The sequence below is a fragment of the Gopherus evgoodei genome, chromosome 2, assembly GCF_007399415.2.
Source record: "Gopherus evgoodei ecotype Sinaloan lineage chromosome 2, rGopEvg1_v1.p, whole genome shotgun sequence".
In the NCBI taxonomy this organism is placed as follows: domain Eukaryota; kingdom Metazoa; phylum Chordata; order Testudines; family Testudinidae; genus Gopherus; species Gopherus evgoodei.
In genome coordinates this window covers 18,000,355-18,023,449 of record NC_044323.1, presented here as the reverse complement: position 1 = coordinate 18,023,449, position 23,095 = coordinate 18,000,355, and the positions used below count along the sequence as shown (strand labels likewise).

Here is a 23,095-nt window from a genome sequence, read left to right as displayed (position 1 = left end):
CATAATAGAATGTTATGCCCTTGTTCTCAAGTCACATTTGAGATCTTCTTGGGGGAGCAAATCTTTATTATTCACAGAAAACCATGTCCCAAGTGTTAGTGTCTCTTTACAGCCTGACTAACCTCCATCTAGTCCCTCCTCCCCCACCTCCAAAAAGTTTTCCTGTCCTGGGATGGTGGACAGAAAGCTAAGAATGTTACATTCAGCTTAAATTCGATTTATAGTTTGGAATTTAAAATATTATAATATAGCATTATTTGCCATGAAAGATTGGGTTTGGGGTTTTTTACATACTAGCAGGCTGATTCCTGATTTACTGGGTCTCTCATACACAGTTTTTAGTTCTTTTTAGAGCCTACACATGAACTATGAGTTTTTTTTTCCTGTTTGGTGAACACAGAAAGAACATACTAAAGCATGCCATGATTTTGTCTTCTAAATTAGGGCACTTAAGGTAGTAATTATTAGAAACTCATAGGAGGCAATTAGCTCCACAGGTGACACACATCAAGCCTATTGTCCTCACCGCAACTGAATGCAGCAACTGTCTAGGCAACAGGAAGATCAGGATGGAGCTCCTTTAAGGGCCTCTACTACATCTGGATTATAAGGAAAGAGAAAGCGGGGGACAGACTTCTCTGAGTGGAGCCAGGGAGGGACCAGGAAGTGGCCTCTAGGAGGAGGAGAGTATATTTTCATGCCATGTATTCCAGACAAAACTCTTTCCCCTCAATCCCCAATCATCAGTACCCTACTCCTACCCATGAGGTCAGAGTAGGACCACGTTTTATGATCTACTTTAGACTTTCTCTATTCTCCTTTTTTCTTGTAGGACTGGGAAGGAATTTTTTCCTTGCCACTAGACTAGCTGAGGTAGGGTGGGTTTTTTGCCTTCCCCATACAGGTTGGGGACACGGTGAGATAGATATGGAGATCAGGTCAAGATATCACAACTATGTAGGTAGCAAGTCTGGTACGTGTCCAGTGCAAGTACTCATTAGCCCACCTTAATTGATTTGTCTCATTAGAGTTGGTATGGCAATCCCTATCTTTTCATTCATTTCAGGGGTTCCATTTATAATGTTGGCTGTAGGGTTGTTAACTTATTACTGTGTTTGATTATTTTACATGTAATCGGATAATTTTTTTTACAGAAACAGATTACTCGAACTACTCATCAATTCCACATTTGAAAAGTAATCTGGGTTTTTTGGATTTGGATTTGTGACCCCTGCCAAACCACTCCTAGGTTCTGGCCTAAGTATTCTAGAGCAGAGAAAGCCCAGCTTAGATCAGCAATCTACGCTCTGCAATAGGCAGATATCTTTGATTATTGCAGCCTTGACTTCAAATTTGCAACTACTTACAAACAATTCAGGGAGCTCTCCAGGAAATGGTTGGTGAAGAATTGCAATTTCACCATTGCCAGTACAAATATCCTCCAGTTTTCGACGGATGAATACAAGGAGTCTAATATTCAAAGAAATTCATGTATACACCAAAAAACCTTTTCTCAACCTCATTGTCAAATTCAATATGAAGAATTCTTCCAGTTTAGCTAATATGGATTCATCCACACATAGTGAAGAAATCTTTCAGCTCTTCCAGAAAAGGAATAAAAGCCTTTGTGTGTTCAAGTAACCCATATTTCTTACCCAATTTTTTGTTTGATCACACCACCGCACTTATTTCCACTGCTAATTAGTCATATTTAGCACTAGTGGCAGAGCGCTGACATCTTTGAGAAACTGGCTTAATGATGCCCAACCTGAGGTTTGTTTTTGTGTGTTTTTCCAAAGGAGTCACAGACTATCATTCTTTTTTAAAGTTATATGCCTTTTGTACCAAGAAAATAAACTCATATAAATTTGAAGAAGATTTTAGACATATAATAAATACTAATCAACATGACTGGAATAATGAATAAAAAGGTGACTAATGAGTTCTAATTTGGGAAGGAAGGTCACGTTATTCTGAATAATATGGTAAAAGTAGTCAATATTATTACTTCTACAGAAACACGGTAAAATGTAAGAGATTACACTCAAAGTAACTGTCAATCCTATTTGGCAGCTTGATGTCATGACATCCAGATATTGGACTGTGCATACTTTAAGACAGTGGTATACAGACGAAGGCTTGTGAGTCGCAAATGTCTTTAATATTTCTCCTCTGGCTGCTTGCAGCATGGGTTATTAAAACATTGATTTAATTATCAGCCAATCTAAGTTATGAAAGACAGAAAAATTAAATATTTCCGATCATACTGTTTAAATACAAAAATATAGTACTATAATAAACAAAACAATGAATTCACAGTACTGTGTTTTTTTTGGGTAACGCTGAAGGCTAATTTGGCTCCCGAACCACTGAGGACTGAATATGACTGCTTTAATAGGAAACAAACATTCTCTGAAGCAACACTTGTAGCTTGTCTCAATGGAACTCTAAGCAGAAACTGTTTTTACTAGACTGTAAGAGAAGTTTAAAATTACAAGCCAAATTATACTAGCATATCACTCTGGATAAAGTAGAACTTCAGAGTTACAAACACCTTGGAAATGGAGGTTGTTCAGAACTCTGAAACATTCGTAATTCTGAACAAAACGTTATGGTTCTTTCAAAAGTTTGCAACTGAACATTGACTTAATACAGCTTTGAAACTTTACTATGCAGAAGAAAAATGCTGCTTGCTTTCTTTTTTTTTCTTTAGTAGTTTACTTTTAACACAGTACTGTACTCTATTTGCTTTTTTGTACGTCTGTGTCTCTGCTGCTGGCTGACTGCATACTTCCAGTTCCAAATGAGGTGCATGGTTAACTGGTCAGTTTGTAACAAAGGTTCTACTGTACTCTCTCTCTCTCTCTCTTGTGTCAGCTAGCTATTGGCTTCAAACCCTCTCACAACACACACACACACACACACACACACAATCTTCTCTGTAGCTGTCCTCCATGCTTCCTCACTTCCCTTCTCTCTCATCTTATCTGGCCTACTCTGCTTCCTTCTACTGCTCCTCTCCCTTCCTTGCTCTCCATTTAGGTAATTCTTAACAAAACCCCACAGAATTTTTTTTTTTTTTAAAAGGAAATTGCATGAGATTTGCAAGTAAGCACTGTGTTCCCTCTGTATGTTACCACCTTTCCTCTACCCTGAGTCAATCTTATCTATTTAGATTGTAAGCTCTTCGGTGCAGACACTTATTACTCTGTATTTAGACAATGCCTAACAAAATGGTTCTTGGCTGGCCCCTGGGCATTACAATACAAATAAACTATAACAATATTTACTCCGTGTAAGCAAAGGGCAAAACATTTGTCCAGGGAAAGTCTAGGTTTGGGGCAAGGTATTCGCTAACCCATTAAAAATGTGAATGTTCTTTGTAATAAAGAAGAGTTGCATCTATAAAACCTTCACCACAGAGCAGCCTCTCCCACGGTGGCATCTATCCAGTGAAAATTAATGAAGTTCACTATTCATGGATGACTTGTAAAAGCCAGAGTCCTGTTTTGTACATTTGATGTCATATATCCAATGATTCCTCATTTGCTTAGAGAAGCAAACATGACCCCCCCACAAGTAAATATAAACAGGATATCCCTAGTCATGTTTAAAATACATTTCCAAAATATGACATCTTATTCCCAATTTAAGTTCCTCCTCTCATTTTAAATTAAGGAAGAATGCTAGGACAAAAAAGAAATCCCACTTTAGCAAAAGGAAATATATTTCCCTGTAATTAAAATTCAGTAAATGCAGAACTTTTAGAGAGAGAGACACAGAAAAAACAAAACAAAACAAAACAAACTCCCCCTATGAGCACTGGAACTGTATTAGCTTTTTTAAGTCTGAAAAGTAACTGACAAGGGACATAATATTCTGAGTGTACACTAGCATCTTATGATGAGTGACTCCTCCAAAAGTTCTAACTTTTGAATTCTAGGCAGTTGTTGAATCTCATATCTGTGGCTAGAAACCCAGGAGTGGGAATCTCTAGGGATTACTTCCAGAAACATACAGTTGCAGTTTGTTTTTAGTAGCTATCATCTCCATTTTATCTTTTACAACAAGTATATAATTGCATGTGCAGTAAAATTACTGTTTAAAACAAAATGAATGTTCATACGGTATTTACATACAGAGTTTATGGATAATATGTATTTCAAGATGAAAGTTACTATATTCTGATTTTATTCTTACAAGAGAGCATTAGATTTCATTCAAATTGATTTTGTGATAAGGAACTTCATGTAAACTAATTCTATATCTTACCGGCAGGACTATTTTATATTGATCTTGGGGCAGAGACCATCTTTTTTTTCTGTGTTTGTACAGCACCTAGCACTGTGGGGTCCTAGTCTGAGAGTAGTGCCCTTAGGCAAACTATAATAAAAACATATTACAATATAGTGATAATCTAAGTGTCTCCAAAAGATGATCAACTCCAAATCAAAAAGCAAAGAAACCTCTAATTTTGTAGGGACTGGCCACAAGCACAATGAGAGTGACATTTTGTAGAGCACCACAGCTAGGCTACCCGTCAGGATTCAAAAGTATTTCTGTCCCAAATCACAAACTAATTACCATGGACAGAATTATATGCATCCCCAAATGGGGGTGTGAAAGGATTATGCAGAGAAAAAATAAATAACTGTAATCCAAAACTTATTCTCCATCAACATGATGGCGATGTCTCCATCAACATGAAGCATTCAGTTGCTTCAGTGAATGAGAACTTGAAGCTGAGGGTTCAGGTATGAGACTAACAGAGGTCAAAGCACAATACATCTATTATTCAATCACACATATTAAACCACTAAAAATGTGGAAGGCTTAGTACCAATACTCCATGCCATGCTGGAGAGCCAAATTTAACTTCTGCTTTGTCACTAGGATACAGTCATTCTGCTAAACAGCAGAACCTCCAGATGCTATAGGAGCCACACTGATCAGCACAAGCAAGTTCTACCCAGCAGATTACAATCAGGAAGTAGGGAAATGATTGTGGGAGAGGAAAGGCAGGGGAAATGTAGCAGGAATGAATAATCCAGCTTTGTTCAGGAATGGGGAGGATCTCCATTCCCAGGGAGAGGAAGGCTAGTAGTGGGCAGGACAATCAAAACAATGTTTTCTTTACCTAAGAGGTGGATCTCACTTACCAACACTTTCGATTGCACTGCATTTTCAAGCTGATAATGAAGATCAAATACTCTTGACATTTTTGTCAATAGCAAGAACATAAACAGCTAAGATCACACCCATATAACACCACACACCATGAATTTATTGATTCTCCTTTGAATAAAGGAACAAAGCTCATTAGTAAATTGCTTTTACTGAAAAGCTGCAGGCAGGCAGTCCTCAAATGATAAATCTGAGGCAGTCTGAAGTTTCTCTTTCAAAATATAGGCTACAGAACAAGTAGAGTCAGCTTTAAGGTAGGTCAAAATTTGGGCGTACATAGGCTGACATCATCTGCTTTAAATCAATGACTAAAAAGAATCTCCAAAGATTTGAGATGATGGAAAAAGTAGATAATAAAGTATATACAGGGTGCATATATGCAAGCTCACTAATTATGTCTTTTCTAGTTATACAATTTGTCTCATTTTCCCAGTGGGTTCAAGCTGGTTAAATTTTTCTGCTGTTCCTGGAAAGGAGTCTAGGACATATTATGCCTAACAGCAAACCAACTCCTCTAAGGTCTCAAACTGTACACTCATGATGACTGATCTGATTCTGCTTAGCCTCTGATTCTTCTTTAGCTGTCCAGAAGAATCTCTGAAAGAATTACTACTGAGATTCCTTCTGAAGTAATCTCATTTTCCCTCTATTAATTTATAACTTTGCAACAAAATGTTGAAGTAGGCTCATATTGCACATAAAATGGAATCTGTTAGCGTCAAAGTATTTACCCACAACTACACCCTGGTGGTCCCAAAGAGAAAGGTTGCTTCATCAGGGTGAAGAGGACAGTTTCTGTTCTGACCTCCAGAATATTTAACAATACGAAGGAAAGCTGCAGAATTCAAGAGTTCAATGTGCTGAAAGGTGTCAATTCAAACTGTAGAATGACTGAAAATTATGCGAGTTTGGAGACTGGCATTTTCGCAGTCCCACTAAGGTCAAATTACCAGGACATTTTAGCTTTCTGTTCCACAACATTTTTTTGTAATACTTGTCAGGATGTTAATTACATACAATGATCTGTTTTAAGTAATAACATGACAGACTGTGATTTCATCAGTTAATACACAGACCTTGGCTCTGGATAGTCAAAGTACAGCAGAGTACCAGAAGGCGGGTGTTTATAGGCCAACAAATGCACAAAATGAAATATTACTAAAGGGATCTATAAAACATTACTAAGACTTTAAAATGTTTATTAAATATTAATCTACCAAAGAAGATTATTCCAGTGTAGTTTATTTGATACAACTAGAGACTGAAAAGTTCTAAAATTGAGTGAGTATACAAACAAAAATGCCACTTTTTGAACCTCTTGGGGTTGAACTAGCTGATGGATTTGTACTCAGAGGCACAACTGCAGCTGTGCCGTTGTAGCACTTCAATATAGCGTAGGTATTCCACCTTCCCAAGAGGCAGTAGCTAGGTCGACCAAAGAATTCTTCCGAATTAGCGCTGTCTACACCAAATCAGGTCAGCTTAACTACGTCCCTCAGGGGTGCGGATTTTCCACAGTCGGGAGCAACATAGCTGGGTCAACGAAGCATTTTAGCATACACGAAACCCAACATTCAGACATTCCACTTCAACGAGTATTCCAATAGATCCTATAAATTAAACTTTGAGATAAAAGTAATACCGCAGCAGATTCCTGGGGAGGCGGTAGACAACAAATCTCCTTACTGCCCCCACCAGGAATCTGTTGCAAGTTAATGCTGAAGAGTCAGTACAACCCCTTCCTACTGTAGCCAGTGAGCAAATACCTGTGGGTTTTTGGCATCAAGCCTCTGTCTAATTCTGTAAGAAGGGAACAAGGGACCTCACCTTTTCTCTTAATTCTTTCATCAGGAGAGAATTGCAAGGAGAAGCTTGTGGAATTTTCAGACCCATGCACAAGATGCTCCCACATAAGACACCAGATGGGTCTTTGTCTTTTTGACTTTCAGTGACTCTTAGGCTTTTAAATGCTTACATTTCCTTTGAATATAGGACTTAGGCACTTTAGAAAATTTTACCATCTTGACCCCAGTATATTCATTTGGGCATGGAGGTGTCACATTACGGTTACAGTTACTAGGGATATACAGTAGAACCTCAGCATTACAAACGTCTTGGGAATGGAGGTTGTTCGTAACTCTGAAAGGTTACAATTGAACATTGACTTAATACTGCTTTGAAACTTTACTATGCAGAAGAAAAATGCTGCTTTTAACCATCTTATTTTAAATGAAACAAGCACAGAAAGTTTCCTTACCTTGTCAAATCATTTTTTTTTCAACTCCCCCCCTACACTTTTTTTTTTTAATAGTTTACATCTAATAATATTGGCTTTTTTTGGTCTCTGCTGCCTGATTGCAAACTTCCAGTTCCAAATGAGGTGTGGGGTTGACTACTCAGTTCATAACTCTGATGTTCGTAACTCTGAGATTCTACTGTATGTATAACATCCGAGATACCATGCAGAATCATCATCATTCTCCAACCTAAAAACTCCAGTTGGGTAAACATTAAAGGAAATATGCCCTTCACACTTATCTGTTGCCTTTGGGTTTTCAGAAAAAAAAATTAAATCCAATACTAACATTAGAAAAAAGTGACCACAGATGCTAGCAAAACTAGCAAAGGACAGTAAAACATTTCTGCAACATACCATACATCCTAAAAACAAAGTGAGGATATTAAGAATTGTTGGCATTTAGCCAGCTTGCAGCAAATTGGTATTAATTCTTAGCCAGCAATTTGAACAATTCTAAATTATTACAAATTCTGCAATAAGCAATTGTTTCAAGATTTCTGTAAGGTGCACGATATACCTCCTCTGATTCATTTGTAGGTGTTTGGGAATCAACGACCTCCTCCAATTCCTCTTCAGCTACATATTCTTCCTGTTCTTCCATCCCTTGTTGTTCATTATATGACTGTATATAATCTTCATCCTAAAACAATTAGAAAAGGAAGTTACAAGGATGGGCCATGTGTAACAGTTCAGAACTATGCATGTATAGATTACAGCAACTGAAAACAGGTTTCATCAAAATCCAAGCTATTACTGTGATTTTCTACTACACGTGGTAGTTTATCTAGCAGGGTTTTTAGGACAGTTGTAGTGGCTTTAATACCGCTGACAATATTGTATTAATAACATTATACAGCAACACAGATAACTAATATGGTGTGATCCAGGTGATGCCACAACAAATATCCCATTAATTTCCGTGGGATGAGGATCAGGCCCTTCGATTTTAAATTCTTTGGAGGTAAATCTGGAATATTTGCTTGTCTGAAGTGCCATCTGCCCCATGGCACTATATTGACAATAACCTTCTTTATTTTAAAAAGGGGAAAACAGAATATTCCATTATTCTTTAAAATGTTATTCTACTAATTGTATACAGCTATTATTCATCTGTCTAGAAGGCCCAAACAAGGATCAAGCACCTATTATGCTAGAAGCTGTACAAACATGAATAAAAAGAAGAGCAAAAACTTTTCAGAATATGTCAGCTGATATTTTAGGCAGATTTTTTCTTACTAAATGCATGAAGTATAAACAGTGGTTATGGAATATATTTACTTGCAATTAAAATCTGTACATGCTCTTCTGTATGCTGCTTAAAAGATATCAAATTATGCATGTGACATTTTCTGAACTAACCTCCAATCTCTTTATTCAGATTTAGACAGTTCTCAGTTACAAAAAGGATGAATGAGCAGGACATCAATCACTTTGGAATATTAGCACCTTAAAGATGTCTTTAGCAGGTCAATAATCTTTTCACCTTGGAAGGACTTTATCAGATCTTGTCTAAAGCCTGGATAAAAGCTTTTGCATTAAGTACTTTTAACAATTGGCAGTGTATCTCCACCACACAAAGCTGTTTTCTTCCTTAAGGATACAACCCTCAAGGTCATGGTTCTCAACTGCCTTCCAGAATGACAAAGGAGCATTACCTACCGCCAAACAAGCTGTCAGCGCAAACTTTGTCACGGCCTAGATAAAGAAACTGGCAGACAGTGATAATAGGTCTAATTCCCCCCCTTCCCTAGGGAAGTAAACAGATTTCAAATCAATGCACGTGAAAGCAATGTGATCTTTGGAGATACAATAGAAAGAAACTCACTGGAAATTCATCTAGAGGTTCATTGATTTCAAGGTCTAGCACTTCATCATTGTAAATTTCTTCCTCTCCCTGTTCTTCCCCATATTCTATTTGGTCTTCTGTCAGCTCAGCATCATTGCCTTCATACTGTCCTTCCCCTGTGTACTCTTGAGAATATACTTCAGGTTCACCCGATTTGTCATAAGCCATTTCATCCTCCCCTTGGTCGTATTCCGACTCATGTTCTATCGAATGATCATTAGCGTTCTCAGAGTAGTCATATGACGTAACCATGCCAGATGTAGCATTAAGACTAACTGTGACACCTTGAGAACTGCAATGGAAGGGGAAAAAAGATTCAGACCAAAGTTGAAAATATACCAATTAACTACATTTGTGAGGATTTAGTACAATGGAGCAGACAAATACATATACTCTAAGTTAGTGAACAAAAATGTAGCTCACACATCAACTTGACTGCATGCCATAAACTCAATGCATACCGTACCACAGCTTATCACCAGCTGCAGATTATTTGACCAGGGGAATCAAACCAACCAGATGGTCTAACAGGTTAGGCTGGCAAAAGTCCTGCATGGTAACTAAGCAGACTGGATTCAATTTTAATTCCCAGACTAACAAAAATACACAAAATGACTTCAACTGCATCTGCTTTCTAATACCTCCAAGTAAGCTACTAAACCATTTTTATGACTATATTAGTATAGACAAGAAACAAGCAATTTGAATTAGATTGTTGTTTTTATTGTGGTAGATTTAAGTTCCCATTCGGAGGGGAAAAAATACAATTTATACAGTCAAGAACTGTCTTTTAAAGGTGACCTGTGGAGGTTTAAAAAAAAATTTTATGTTAGTAACAGAATTTGTGTGAACCTAAAAACAGTATTTAAGAAATTGTTTTTAGGTGGCTGTGATATCAACTGTTGCAAATTAAACATAAAAACTTAAATTCTAGCCTTAGTTCATAAGAAAGATCTGAATTTTCAAACAATCTCCAACTTGAGATTTGGTGAGAAGGTAGGAAAACAAGTTGATTCATAAATACAATGTTTTAAATTGGATTACTGATTTGCTGAACATTTTGACTGAAAAATGTTTTTGGAGGGGTGTTTTACTTTTAAAAACTTTTTCCTTTACCGTGTTACAATTCTACAAGTTAACTTAAAAGGGACCTATTTTTGCAAAATTTGGGACAGCAAGATCTAAACAGATTTGTATGCTGTTTGTACACCAAGTTGGCCCCAGACTGGAAAGGCTTTGAGTAGAAGTTGGAGGGAAAAGCAGCAAAAGCGTTCACCCCATGGGTAACAGTAATACAGCTGCCAGAGATGGAAAAGTAATAGTTCATATAAAAGGGCTTATGCATAGTTAAAATGCTGTAGTGGCACGCTTCAGTGAAGACACTATATTATGGGTGGCAACCTTTCAGAAGTGGTGTGCGGAGTCTTTATTTATTCATTCTAATTTAAGATTTCGCATGTCAGTAATACATTTTAATGTTTTTAGATCTCTTTCTATAAGTCTATAATATATAACTAAACTACTGTTGTATGTAAAGTAAATAAGGTTTTTAAAATGTTTAAGAAGCTTCATTTGAAATTAAATTAGAATGCAGAGCCTGCCGGACCAGTGGCCAGGACCTGGGCAGTGTGAGTGCCACTGAAAATCAGCTCGTGTGCCGCCTTCAGCATGCATGCCATAGGTTGCCTACCCCTACACTACATACACAGACGGGAAGGGTTCTCCTGTCGGCACAGGTATTCTACCTCCAGGAGAGGCAGTAAAATTCTCCCATCGATGTAACACTGCCAACACAAGTGGTTGGATCTAATTTTTCCTCACCCCACGCTCTCCGACCCTAATTTCCTAGTGTAGAACAGGTCTCAGTTTCCTACCCCTTGGGCAGCACTACTGCCTATTCTGGATGCTCTCTTCTTTCCTTTCACCACCTGTGAAGTCACATAGCTATCTCGTGCTGCACAACACAAGAAGGGAAAGGTAGCAGGGGAGAGAAATAAAGGACACACAACTGGTTATCTCCGACTTAATGGAAAATCCAGTTTCTCTTTTGATGGTTCTTTAGCTCAATTCTGCTGAGAGAACAGCATCATGTGCCCAGATTGCTAGTCTGAGGATGGAGGGAGTTTGACCCTACCCCCATAACTGCAGTAGAGAAAGCTACCTCCTTTTCCTCCCTCCCTTGCCTAATGTGGACTGCAGGTGGGAAAAAAGTCTTAGGACAGACACCACTTTGTCTCCTAGAGTGAGCTTTCCAAGCTGTCAGATATATTGTATTGGATCATATGACCCCTTTAGCCTGTACCCTCAAACAGCTTATAGTGATTAGGGACACCATCACCACTATAGAACATTCATGTGGCAGGGAGTGACTGTTCATCTCTGAAGCCTTGTACAAGTCTTTGTGCAAGTTTCAGTACTGCATGGTGCAAGAAGGGATGCAACAACACAGTCCTCAATTCAAATTTCATGCATTTGGAGCCACCCTCCACAGACTCAGAGGATGTTAAGGGGGCATTCCTGGGGTTCTGCAGGAGGCTTGGCTTACGATGGTGATGGGGGGTGTGTGGACAAACAGGACTTGTGCTAATATCAGTGATTTAAAAACAAAAGCCCGTTAACTGAAAGTTAAGATTGCATAGCTGAAATGTCTTATAGCTCAAACTAAATGACTAAATGATGGGCTGAAAAAATAATAAGCAATTTCAGGTCAAGCGATAATTTTAGGGATAGTTTTACAAATCACTGCAATTATAAGATTATGGCTGAGAAAGCAATTAATACAGTAGAAGCATGTTTGGTTTACACAAAAAATGTCATGGATATATCCAGATACAAGGGAAAGCATTTCAAAGCAAATAATGCAGATACCACCTTACTCTGGAACATGGAAATTTTTGCAAGGATTGATTTTGATGAACAGGTTTTACTATATAGCATTACTAGTGCAATGATGACCTGAATATCTTGCATTCCTGATGCCTAATACTCCACTAAAAGTCAGTAAGAATACCTATTGTTTGCAGTGTAGTTGTAGCTGTGCTGCTCCCAGGATATTAGAGAGACAAGGTGGGTGAGATAATATCTTTTATTAGACCAACTTCTGTTGGTGAAAGACAAGCTTCTGACGATATGTCTACATTGCTTACGTAATAGCACAGCCGTGGCATTGCTGTGACGTGGGCAGTGTAGTCATGCTTTATCATCAGGGGAAAGCTCTCCCTGCGATAAAAAATAACCACCCCGAATGAGGGGCGGTAGCTTTATCGCCGGGAGCATGGCTCCCAGTAATAAAGTGCTGTCTATGGGCTTGTCTACACTACAGAGTTGCAGCGCTGGTGAGGGGGTTACAGCGCTGCAACTTAGGATGTGTACACACTTGCACAGCACGGCCAGCGCTGCAACTCCCTGTTTGCAGCGCTGGCCGTACACCCGGTCGAGCTTCGGGTGTAGAGGATCCAGCGCTGGATCACCAGCACTGGTCAGCAAGTGTAGACACTCACCAGCGTTTTTGTTGACCTCCGTGGCATAATCAGGTATCCCAGCATACCTTAGAAGCCTCTCTGGTAATCAAGCAAACTCCACTGCCCTGGGCTCACCTGACCCCTCCTTTAAATGCCCCGGGAATTTTAAAAATCCCCTTCCTGTTTGCTCAGCCAGGTGTGGAGTGCAATTAATCCATCAATCACTCAGCGACCATGCCTCCACGCACCAAACGAGCCCCAGCATGGACCAATGCAGAGCTGTAGGACCTCATTAGTGTTTGGGGAGAGGAGGCTGTGCAAGCACAGCTGCGCTCCAGAAGGAGAAATTATGATACGTATGGGCAGATATCGCAGTCCTTGATGAGAGGGGGCCATGAATGGGACGCGTTGCAGTTGCAGGGTAAAAATTAAAGAGCTGAGGAGTGCTTACTGCAAAGCCCGTGAGGGAAATCGCCGCTCAGGAGCTGCCCCCACAACCTGCCGGTTTTACAAGGAGCTGGATGCCATACGTGGGTGTGACCCCACTGCAAATCCTAGGAGCACGATGGAGAGTTCAGAGCAGGGAGAAGTGGGGGAGGTTGCAGAGGACGGAGACAGTGAGGCTACTGGCGTGGAGGGAGACACCCCAGAGTCCCAGTACACATGCAGCCAGGAGCTCTTCTCAAGCCCGGAGGAGGCTAGCCAGTCGCAGCAGCTGGAAGTTGATGTTGAGGAGGAAGCTGAGGATCGTGCTCGGGGTAAGGATCGTGCTCGTGCTTTTGGGAGAGGAGGATTTTGGTTATGGCTGCCTGCATGCATGCCTAAATGTGGAATAGCCCATTGATTTGCTCTATCACGTCTCTGTAATCTGCCTCGGTAATCTCTTGAAATGTTGCTGCAAGAGCGTTTGCAATTTGCTTTCTCAAATTGATCGGGAGAGCCACTGTGGTCCCTGTCCCGGTCAGGCTAAACTCGTCCGATCCACTGTGCAGCGAGGGGTGGGGAGACCATGGCTGCACACAGGCAAGCTGCACAGGGGCCAGGGCGGTATCCACATTCCTGTAGAAGACCCTCCCTCTCTTCCCAGGTAACACGCAGCAATGATATGGCTGGCAGTAGGAAACCCTGTTGAGAGTTTAGGGATAATTGAGTGCAGGGCGCCAGGTTCGCGTTTCCCCAGCCCATGGCGCTCTGTTTTTAACACCCCCCCCCAGCACGTAGGCAGCCACGCGGTGCGCTCCTGTGTTCCTCATCCCACCCCTCCAAGCAGGCATCCAGCACCGCGGTGTGCTCCGGTGTTCCCCACCTGCCCCTCCAAGCAGGCATCCAGCACCGCAGTGTGCTCCTCTGTTCCCCACCCCCCCCTCCAAGCAGGCATCCAGCACCGCGGTGTGCTCCGGTGTTCCCCACTCCCCCCTCCAAGCAGGCATCCAGCACCGCGGTGTGCTCCGGTGTTCCGCCCCCCCCTCCAAGCAGGCATCCAGCACCGCGTTGCTTCCCCCCCCACCACCACCAGCAGGACAGCGTGAACGCGGACCAAATAACACCCCCCCCCCCCCCAAAGCAGCTAGCTCACCACCTTCCTGTTCACTACTGTCCCTTCTTTAGGACACCAGCTACCTCCTGTACCCATTGCTGATAAACCCCAGTGACCCACTGGTCAATTCCCACTCCCAAGGGGAAATCAGGGCAAAACCACTCACCCCATTGCTCGCCATGACTTAGCTTGCCTGCCCTGTCTGTGTTATGTGAGGTATGTGAGAAGGATGCTACCAAAAGTCTAAAAAGTCCTTCAACGTGTGATAATAAACAATGTAGCCTCTGTGTATTACATGGTTCTCTCTCTCTTTTTTCTAGTGACCTTGACTACTGCAGCCGTATCATCGGCCTCACGTAGGTTGCAGAACTTGAGACGGAATCCTAGGAAATCAAAAGAGGAATTGATCAAATCTGTTATGAGCCACTACAACAGAGAAAGTAGGAAGACACAGGAATGGAGAGAGAAGACCTATGAATGGAGAAACAGCGTACATGAATGGAGAAAGAGTGTACATGAATGGAGGCAAACAGAAAGCAGGAGAAAGGAATTGTCTGCCAAAAAAGCCACAAAGCAGATGATAAGCCTCCTGGCTCGCCAAACTGAGTCTTTCGAGTCTATTGTAGCCATGCAGACAAATATGTACCTTGGTAACCCACAGCCCTCCCAAAGCCCTCTTCCTTGTTCGCCAGTATTTCCACAAAACAACTTTCTCCAGCAGCCAGTTCCTTATTATCCCCAGCTGCCCCCAACACCTGTAAGATCACCTACCAGCCCTGATAACTATAATTCTTAGCCTGTTCACTCCACCCCCATTATTCTGCAGCATAGTAATCCTGAAGTGCAGCAGACATTGAATATTGATCAAAATAGGACATATTAAAACCTGTGAATGTACAGTCCACCACCCCAACCCCCTTGCCTGTTATGTACTGTATGTTGAATAAAGCTTTTTTTTTCTATTTATTTCACTACGTTATATTGTTGCTGGAAGTGGTAATTATACACCAAGGTAAAGCAAAGCACATCAAATGCATCAAACATTACTGATGGCTCTCAGCATCAAATTGCTCCCTTAAAGCATCCCTAATCCTTGAAGCCCTTTCCTGGGCCTCCCTATTAGCCCTGCTCTCTGGCTGAGCAAACTCATCCTCCAGGCGTCGAACCTCGGAGGTCTCATAGACTCTAGGACTGGAAGGGACCTCGAGAGGTCATCGAGTCCAGTCCCCTGCCCTCATGGCAGGACCAAATACTGTCTAGACCATCCCTAATAGACATTTATCTAACCTACTCTTAAATATCTCCAGAGATGGAGATTCCACAACTTCCCTAGGCAATCTATTCCAGTGTTTAACTATCCTGACAGTTAGGAACTTTTTCCTAATGTCCAACCTAAATCTCCCTTGCTGCAGTTTAAGTGAGGTCCATTCCTCACTGAATCTTTCACCCTTCCCTTCACAAATATTACGGAGGTAACAGCACGCGGATATAACCGCAGAGATGCTGCTTTCCACCAAATCTAGCTTCCCATAAAGACAGCGCCAGCATGCTTTCAAACGGCCAAAAGCACACTCCACAGTCATTCTGCACCGGCTCAGCCTGTAGTTGAACCGGTCCTTGCTCCTGTCAAGCTTCTCTGTATATGGTTTCATGAGCCAGGGCATTAAGGGGTAAGCGGGGTCTCCAAGGATCACAGTGGGCATTTCGACGTCCCCTACTGTGATCTTGCAGTCTGGGAAAAAAAGTCCCGGCCCTCAGCGTCCTGAACAGGGAACTGTTCCTAAAGATGCGTGCATCGTGCACCTTTCCAGGCCATCCTGAGTAAATGTCAGTGAAACACCCACGGTGATCCACAAGCGCTTGCAGAACCACAGAAAAATACCCCTTGCGATTAATGTACTCTGATGCCAGGTGGGGTGGTTACAGAATAGGAATATGCGTCCCATCTATTGCCCCTCCACAGTTAGGGAACCCCATTTCTGCAAAGCCATCCACAATGTCCTGCATGTTCCCAAGAGTCACGGTTCTTCTTAGCAGGGTGCAATTAATGGCTGTGCAAACTTACATCAGCACCATTCCAACGGTAGACTTTCCCACTCCAAACTGGTTCGCCACCGATCTGAAGCAGTCTGGAGTTGCCAGCTTCCAGATTGCAATAGCCACCCACTTCTCCACTGGCAGGGCAGCTCTCAATCTCGTGTCCCTGCGCCGCAGGGTAGGGGCGAGCTCAGCACACAGTGCCATGAAAGTGGCTTTTCTCATCCGAAAGTTCTGCAGCCACTGCTCGTCATCCCAGGATTGAAGGACGATTTGATCCCACCACTGAGTGCTGGTTTCCTGAGCCCAAACGCACCGGTCCACAGAGCTGAGCACGTCTGTTACTGCCACAAGCAATTTACTGTCTTCACAGTGAGGCGATTCAATATCATCGTCTGACTCCTCACTGTCACTCTCACTCTCATTTTGCAGCTGAAGGAATAGCTCCACTGCCATGCGCGATGTGCTGGCAACATTCATCAATAAGGTCATCAGCTGCTCAGGATCCATTTATAACAAAAATCGCAGAAAAAGCGCTGTAGAATCACAATGCCGTCAAACTGCTCGGAATGTGTAGCAAAGCACCACGGGGCGTTGGAACAGGAAGCAGAAAGACAATCACACTTCCTTCCCCTTCCCACAAGCCACAGCGCCGAAATGGGACGAGGTGCTCCATGGGATAGCTGCCCACAATGCACCACTCCCAACAGCGCTGCAAGTGCTGTTAAATGTGGCCACTCTGCAGCGCTGGCCCTACACAGCTGTACTAACACAGCTGTAACTACCAGCGCTGCAAAACCGTAAGTGTAGACATACCCTATGCTGGCGCTCTTCAGTGCTCAAACTTTTGTCGCTCGGGGGGTGTTTTCTCACAGCCCTGAATGACTAAAGTTTTAGCACTGAAAGCAGCAGTGTAGAGTCAGCCTGAGTTTGCAGAGTTCTTCTTCCAGTCCAAGAACGGTACTCAGAGTGTCAATCGCTAAATAAAAGGTGGAACAGATTGTTAAACATATGGAGTTAACACATGTTGCAAGAGACCGTTCAAGGTGAAGCGGACAGTTAACACCTTTGCAGTCATGGGACAAAGGAGGGGTAGTGGGTGACAGGAAACCCGCACAACACCATCAAACAATGAGCCTGGGAGCTTAAATTCATAACTTTTTCTAGACTAAAAATCATGGACTCCTATTTGTCTTAGGAATGCAAAGGTATTAACTGTCCACTTCGCTTTGAATTGTCTCTTGCAGCATGTGCTAACTCTTCATGCCTAACAATCTGTTTCATCTGGTATTTAGCTGTGACACTCCGGAGTCTGGTCTACACTATAGGGTTAGGTCGATGTAAACTGCCTTGTGTCAACCTAGCTGTGGAAGCATCTTCACTGAAATTTGGCTCCTGGCAATGTAAGCGTCTCTCTATGCCCATTTAATAACATCACCTCCCTGAGGGGTGTAGAACACATACCTAAAACTTGGTTCATCTTCATTGTCACTCTGTAGAAGATCATCATTCAGTTCTTCATCTGACAAGTCTGACTGATTCTAGATTATAATAAAACAAGAACAAATGTTCATGACTTTTTTAAAAACACAGTATCTCTTTGAAACAAAAACAAAGTAAAAAGGTTCTCTAAATACTACAATAAAAGAATATTGACAATAAGCAACATGTTGACAATGAATAAGTCGGTTCAAATTTGATTGCTTTTTGAAAGAATTCTATAATTAGCTGATGAAAAGAATGAGGTAGAAGACACCGTATCTAAATTTCAGTGAAGCATTTGATATAGTCTCATGAAAACTTGCAAAATTCATTCCAATTGGTTTAGATTTCAACATTGCCACAGGGACTGAAAACGGGCTGACGGACCAACTAAAGGTAACGATCATCCAGCAATGTAATGAGATGGGGGAGATGTTTAGTGGAGCATCAGAAGGGATGGTATTAAAGTGCCTTCTTATTAACAACTTAATTAAATAATCTAGGAGCATGACACAGGACGGAAGTGAACATCATGTTACTGCCATTTCTTGAGGATACTAACTTGGGAGAGAAAAATAACTGGAAAGGGTCTAGAGAAGTTAGAAATATGCGGAAATAGGAAGGAGTTCAAAGAAGAGGAAAAAATTACTCAGGCATATGTAATTTTTGCTGCCCTTCTCTGAATTGCTTCCAGTTTGTCAGCCGTGCTATCAAATGTTTTATTTATCTGTAACAATGAGTTACTAACTAAAAGAACTAACTACACATAGTTTGGCTAAGTGACAGTATTCCCAACCTCCCAAAGTAGTTGTCATGGTATAAACCCCCACTCTGAACCTTAGCGTCCAAAAGATGGGGTACCAGCATGAATTCCTCTAAGCTCAATTACCAGCTTAGTACTTGTAGCGCTGCCACCAACCAGGAATTCCAATGCCTGGAACACTCTGGTCCCCCCAAAACCTTGCCCGGGGACCCCCAAGACCCAGACCCTCTGGATCTTAACACAAGGAAAGTAAACCCTTTCCCTCACCGTTGCCTTTCCCAGGCTTCCCCTCCCTGGGTTACCCTGGAAGATCACTGTGATTCAAACTCCCTGAATCTTAAAACAGAGAGGGTAATTCATCTTCCCCCCTCCTTCTCTCTCTCTCCCTCCCAGATTTTCCCTGAGAGAGAAAGGTTAATTTCTCTCTGTGTTAGGATTACTTTCTCTCCCCCTTCCCTCCTTTCTCCCCACCAATTCCCTGGTGGATCCAGACCCAGTCCCCTGGGGTCTCACCAGAATAAAAAAACAATCAGGTTCTTAAACAAGAAAAGCTTTTAATTAAAGAAAGAAAAAACAGTAAAAATTATCTTTGTAAATTTAAGATTGAATATGTTACAGGGTCTTTCAGCTATAGACACTGGGAATACCCTCCCAGCCTAAGTATACAAGTACAAATTAAAATCCTTTCAGCCAAATACACATTTGAACTCCTCCCAGCCAAATACACATTTGCAAATAAAGAAAACAAACATAAGCCTAACTCACTTTATCTACCTAGTACTCACTATTCTGGACATATAAGAGACTGTATCAGCAAGATTGGAGAGAAACCTGGTTGCATGTCTGGTCACTCTCAGAATCCAGAGAGAACCACCACCAAAATCTGAGGGCTTGTCTACATCAGAAAGTTGCAGCGCTGGTGAGGGAGTTACAGCGCTGCAACTTTGAAGGTGTACACATCTGCAGGGCACCACCAGCGCTGCAACTCCCTGTTTGCAGCGCTGGCCGTACTCCCGTTTTGTCTCGGGTGTAGAGGATCCAGCGCTGGTGATCCAGCGCTGGTAATCCAATGTAGACAGTTACCAGCGCTTTTCTTGACCTCCGTGGAAGGAGGAAGCCTCTGGTAATCAAGCTGGTTTCCTTTCCCGGTTTGCTCTCTCGGTCCCGGAGCCACCCAGCAAACCGCAGGGAAGGAGACCTGCTTGCTCGGGGTTCCGGGACCGAGAGAGCAAACCGGGAACGCCGCGGTTTGCTCTCTCGGTCCCGGAGCCACCCAGCAAACCGCAGGGAAGGAGACCTGCTTGCTCGGGGTTCCGGGACCGAGAGAGCAAACCGGGAACGCCGCGGTTTGCTCTCTCGGTCCCGGAGCCACCCAGCAAACCGCAGGGAAGGAGACCTGCTTGCTCGGGGTTCCGGGACCGAGAGAGCAAACCGGGAAAGGAAACCAGCTTCGCCGCGGTTTGCTCTCTCGGTCCCGGAACCCCGAGCAAGCAGGTCTCCTTCCCTGCGGTTTGCTGGGTGGCTCCGGGAACGCGAGAGCAAACCGCGGCGTTCCCGGTTTGCTCTCTCGGTCCCAGAACCCCGAGCAAGCAGGTCTCCTTCCCTGCGGTTTGCTGGCTGGCTCCGGGACCGAGAGAGCAAACCGCGGCGTTCCCGGTTTGCTCTCTCGGTCCCGGAACCCCGAGCAAGCAGGTCTCCTTCCCTGCGGTTTGCTGGGTGGCTCCAGGACCGAGAGAGCAAACCGCGGCGTTCCCGGTTTGCTCTCTCGGTCCCGGAACCCCGAGCAAGCAGGTCTCCTTCCCTGCGGTTTGCTGGGTGGCTCCGGGACCGAGAGAGCAAACCGCGGCGTTCCCGGTTTGCTCTCTCGGTCCCGGAACCCCGAGCAAGCAGGTCTCCTTCCCTGCGGTTTGCTGGCTGGCTCCGGGACCGAGAGAGCAAACCGCGGCGTTCCCGGTTTGCTCTCTCGGTCCCGGAACCCCGAGCAAGCAGGTCTCCTTCCCTGCGGTTTGCTGGGTGGCTCCGGGACCGAGAGAGCAAACCGCGGCGTTCCCGGTTTGCTCTCTCGGTCCCGGAACCCCGAGCAAGCAGGTCTCCTTCCCTGCGGTTTGCTGGGTGGCTCCGGGACCGAGAGAGCAAACCGCGGCGAAGCTGGTTTCCTTTCCCGGTTTGCTCTCTCGTCCCGGAACCCCCCTTGAAGCCGCCCAACAGCGCTGCAGTGTGGCCACATCTAACACCACTTGCAGCGCTGGTTGCTGTAAGTGTGGCCACTCTGCAGCGCTGGCCCTATACAGCTGTACTAATACAGCTGTAACAACCAGCGCTGCAAAATTTTAGATGTAGACATGGCCTAACAGTACACACAAAAACTTCCCTCCCTCAAGATTTGAAAGTATCCTGTCCCCTGATTGGTCCTCTGGTCAGGTGACAGCCAGGCTCACTCAACTTGTTAACCCTTTACAGTCAAAAGAGATATAAAGTACTTTTATTCTATTAACTCCTACTATCTGTTTATGACAGTAGTAAAAGCATTAAAAGTTATACGAAGGTGGGTTTAGCTATAAGTAATGGGATGAGATTAAGAAGAAACCAATTTAGGCTTAGTATCAGTGAAATAACTTCCCAAAAGATTTATTACTGGACTGTTGAACAGTATCTCACAGAAAGTGGTGGGAGTCCTGCCACTTAAAAAATTTAAAATAAGACTGCACAAAGCACAAAAATAGGTACTCCTGGGGGCATTCTATGCCAAAAAATTAAAAATTCTGCACACGATATTTTAAAACTCGGCAAATAATATTTGTCAAAATAACACTTCATAATCATGCCATTTTCAATTATTTTGGTAATTTGGTAACAATACAGACACACACAAAATTTCCCCCAGGAGTAGAGAGTTAAAGAAACCCCTATGACAACCCAGTTCCTGTTTCTCTGCCACCTTCCCCTCCCAGAGTCCAGCTGCAGGACCCCCGCCCCAGCACAGACACACACACACCCTAAATCCTCGGATCCAGAGGGAGAAAAAGCCTGATGCTCAGTCCCAGGATCGCAGAGTTTCGTGCGTGCTGCCTTCTCCTTTCCTCAGGGCATGCTGGGAACTGCAGCTGCCAGGAACTCTCCTGCTCCTGCTCCCTCCTCCTCCCTCTGACAGTGTCTTCTATATACGCGCTGGGATCTGCCAGGTGCAGCAGCCCCTACTGGCGGTTAACAGCACTGCAGCCCACTTCTATGGGGGAAAGGAAATTCTGCATGCACGTTAATTTCTGCAAAATTCTGCATTGCACAGTGATGCAGAATTCCCCCAGGACTAAGTAGGTAACTTTGAAAAGAAATCCTGCATTGCCTGTATGATGGATTAGAATTTATTCATATTTGGATTAATTTATTTGTCTAACTCCAATCATTCTGAGAGATGTTTTTTCAATAATTTATTATGGTAAGGATTTCCTATGTAGGTGTTATTCCTACCATCCTAAAAAAATTTAAAATAATGGAATTAAACTAACATTTATGGTGCAAACCACTAAAAATGCACACAAAGAAAGCCAATTTGCCAGTGGTACTTGGTCTGTTTAACAGGAAGTTATATCATAAAATCTATCCTCCAGCTGAGAGTAAAATGTTCAGAAAACAAATTTCTCTTTTTAATTTAGTTTACTTAGTATTTAACAGAGTAGCTTCGTCTTTTATTTTCTCTTCCTATTTTCTGAGGAGAAGCCCCACTTGCTCCAGCAGACAGATTAAGCCTGCTGAAGGAAGTGCCAAAACCAGATTTTACATCACAGGAAGTTTTGTTTTGGGAATGGGTCTTTCTCTTCAGGAGTCAGGAGTCTGTGATGCAGGAGGGAGGATCTCTAGACGTTCAGTACTCCTCGCAGCCTTTCTTTTTGGAATCTGACCTTTCAGCACCATCTGTCCCCCAATAACTGGCATTACGGATTTTCCTACTGTGGGAAGGACAAAGCCATTGCCTAGTAGTTGCCCCATGCACAGAAAGAAGTGGAAGTGGCTATGAGCCTTGGCTGCTGCCTGCCTTCCCCCTACCCCATGCATCCCTGATAGAGAAGAGCTGCAGTTCACTGGTTGAAGAAGCTGCACTGGTATCTCAGATTGGAAGGAATCAATAAGGACAGGACTGTTGGAATGGGTCTCAGAGCTTGTCAATACTTACAGCTAAATCAGCACTATTGCAATGGCAGAGCGCTTTCCCATCAATTTCTGTACTCCACCTCTCAGAGGCAGAAGGTAAGCTGGCGGGACAGTGTCTCCCGTCGATACAGCGCAGTGTGGGAGTTATATCCAATTCAGTTATGTAGCTTACATAACTGAAGTCGACATAACTTAGGTCGACTTACAGCTTTAGTGTAGGCCAGCCCTCGGGAAGGAAAGACAGGAATGTTGGGTAGCATCAGGGAAGTGTTTTTTGCACTGCTTAAGTTACAGAATAAGCCAAGAGAAACTAGTGTTGAGAACTACCTCTCTGGAC

General features: G+C 43.0%; 1 protein-coding gene across 9 annotated transcripts in view; it reads right to left on the bottom strand.

Moving 5' to 3' along the window:
• RBM33 (RNA binding motif protein 33) overlaps positions 1 to 23,095 on the bottom strand; it is a 165,861-nt gene that overhangs the window by 117,677 nt on the left and 25,089 nt on the right. For 7 of the 9 annotated variants that reach the window (XR_003998741.1, XM_030550087.1, XM_030550091.1 and 4 more), the window contains exons 4-6: positions 17,829 to 17,905; positions 9,309 to 9,621; positions 8,001 to 8,123 (exon numbers count right to left, since the gene is read on the bottom strand). Coding sequence is in view for 8 of the 9 variants with exons in the window: in XM_030550087.1 (XP_030405947.1) it covers positions 8,001 to 8,123; positions 9,309 to 9,621; positions 17,829 to 17,905 (513 nt within the window). In the remaining variant the exon portion in view is untranslated. Of the gene's footprint in view, positions 1 to 8,000; positions 8,124 to 9,308; positions 9,622 to 13,241; positions 13,264 to 16,392; positions 16,423 to 17,828; positions 17,906 to 23,095 lie in introns of those variants that run through there. The other 2 variants (XM_030550089.1, XM_030550090.1) reach the window with 2 other exon arrangements.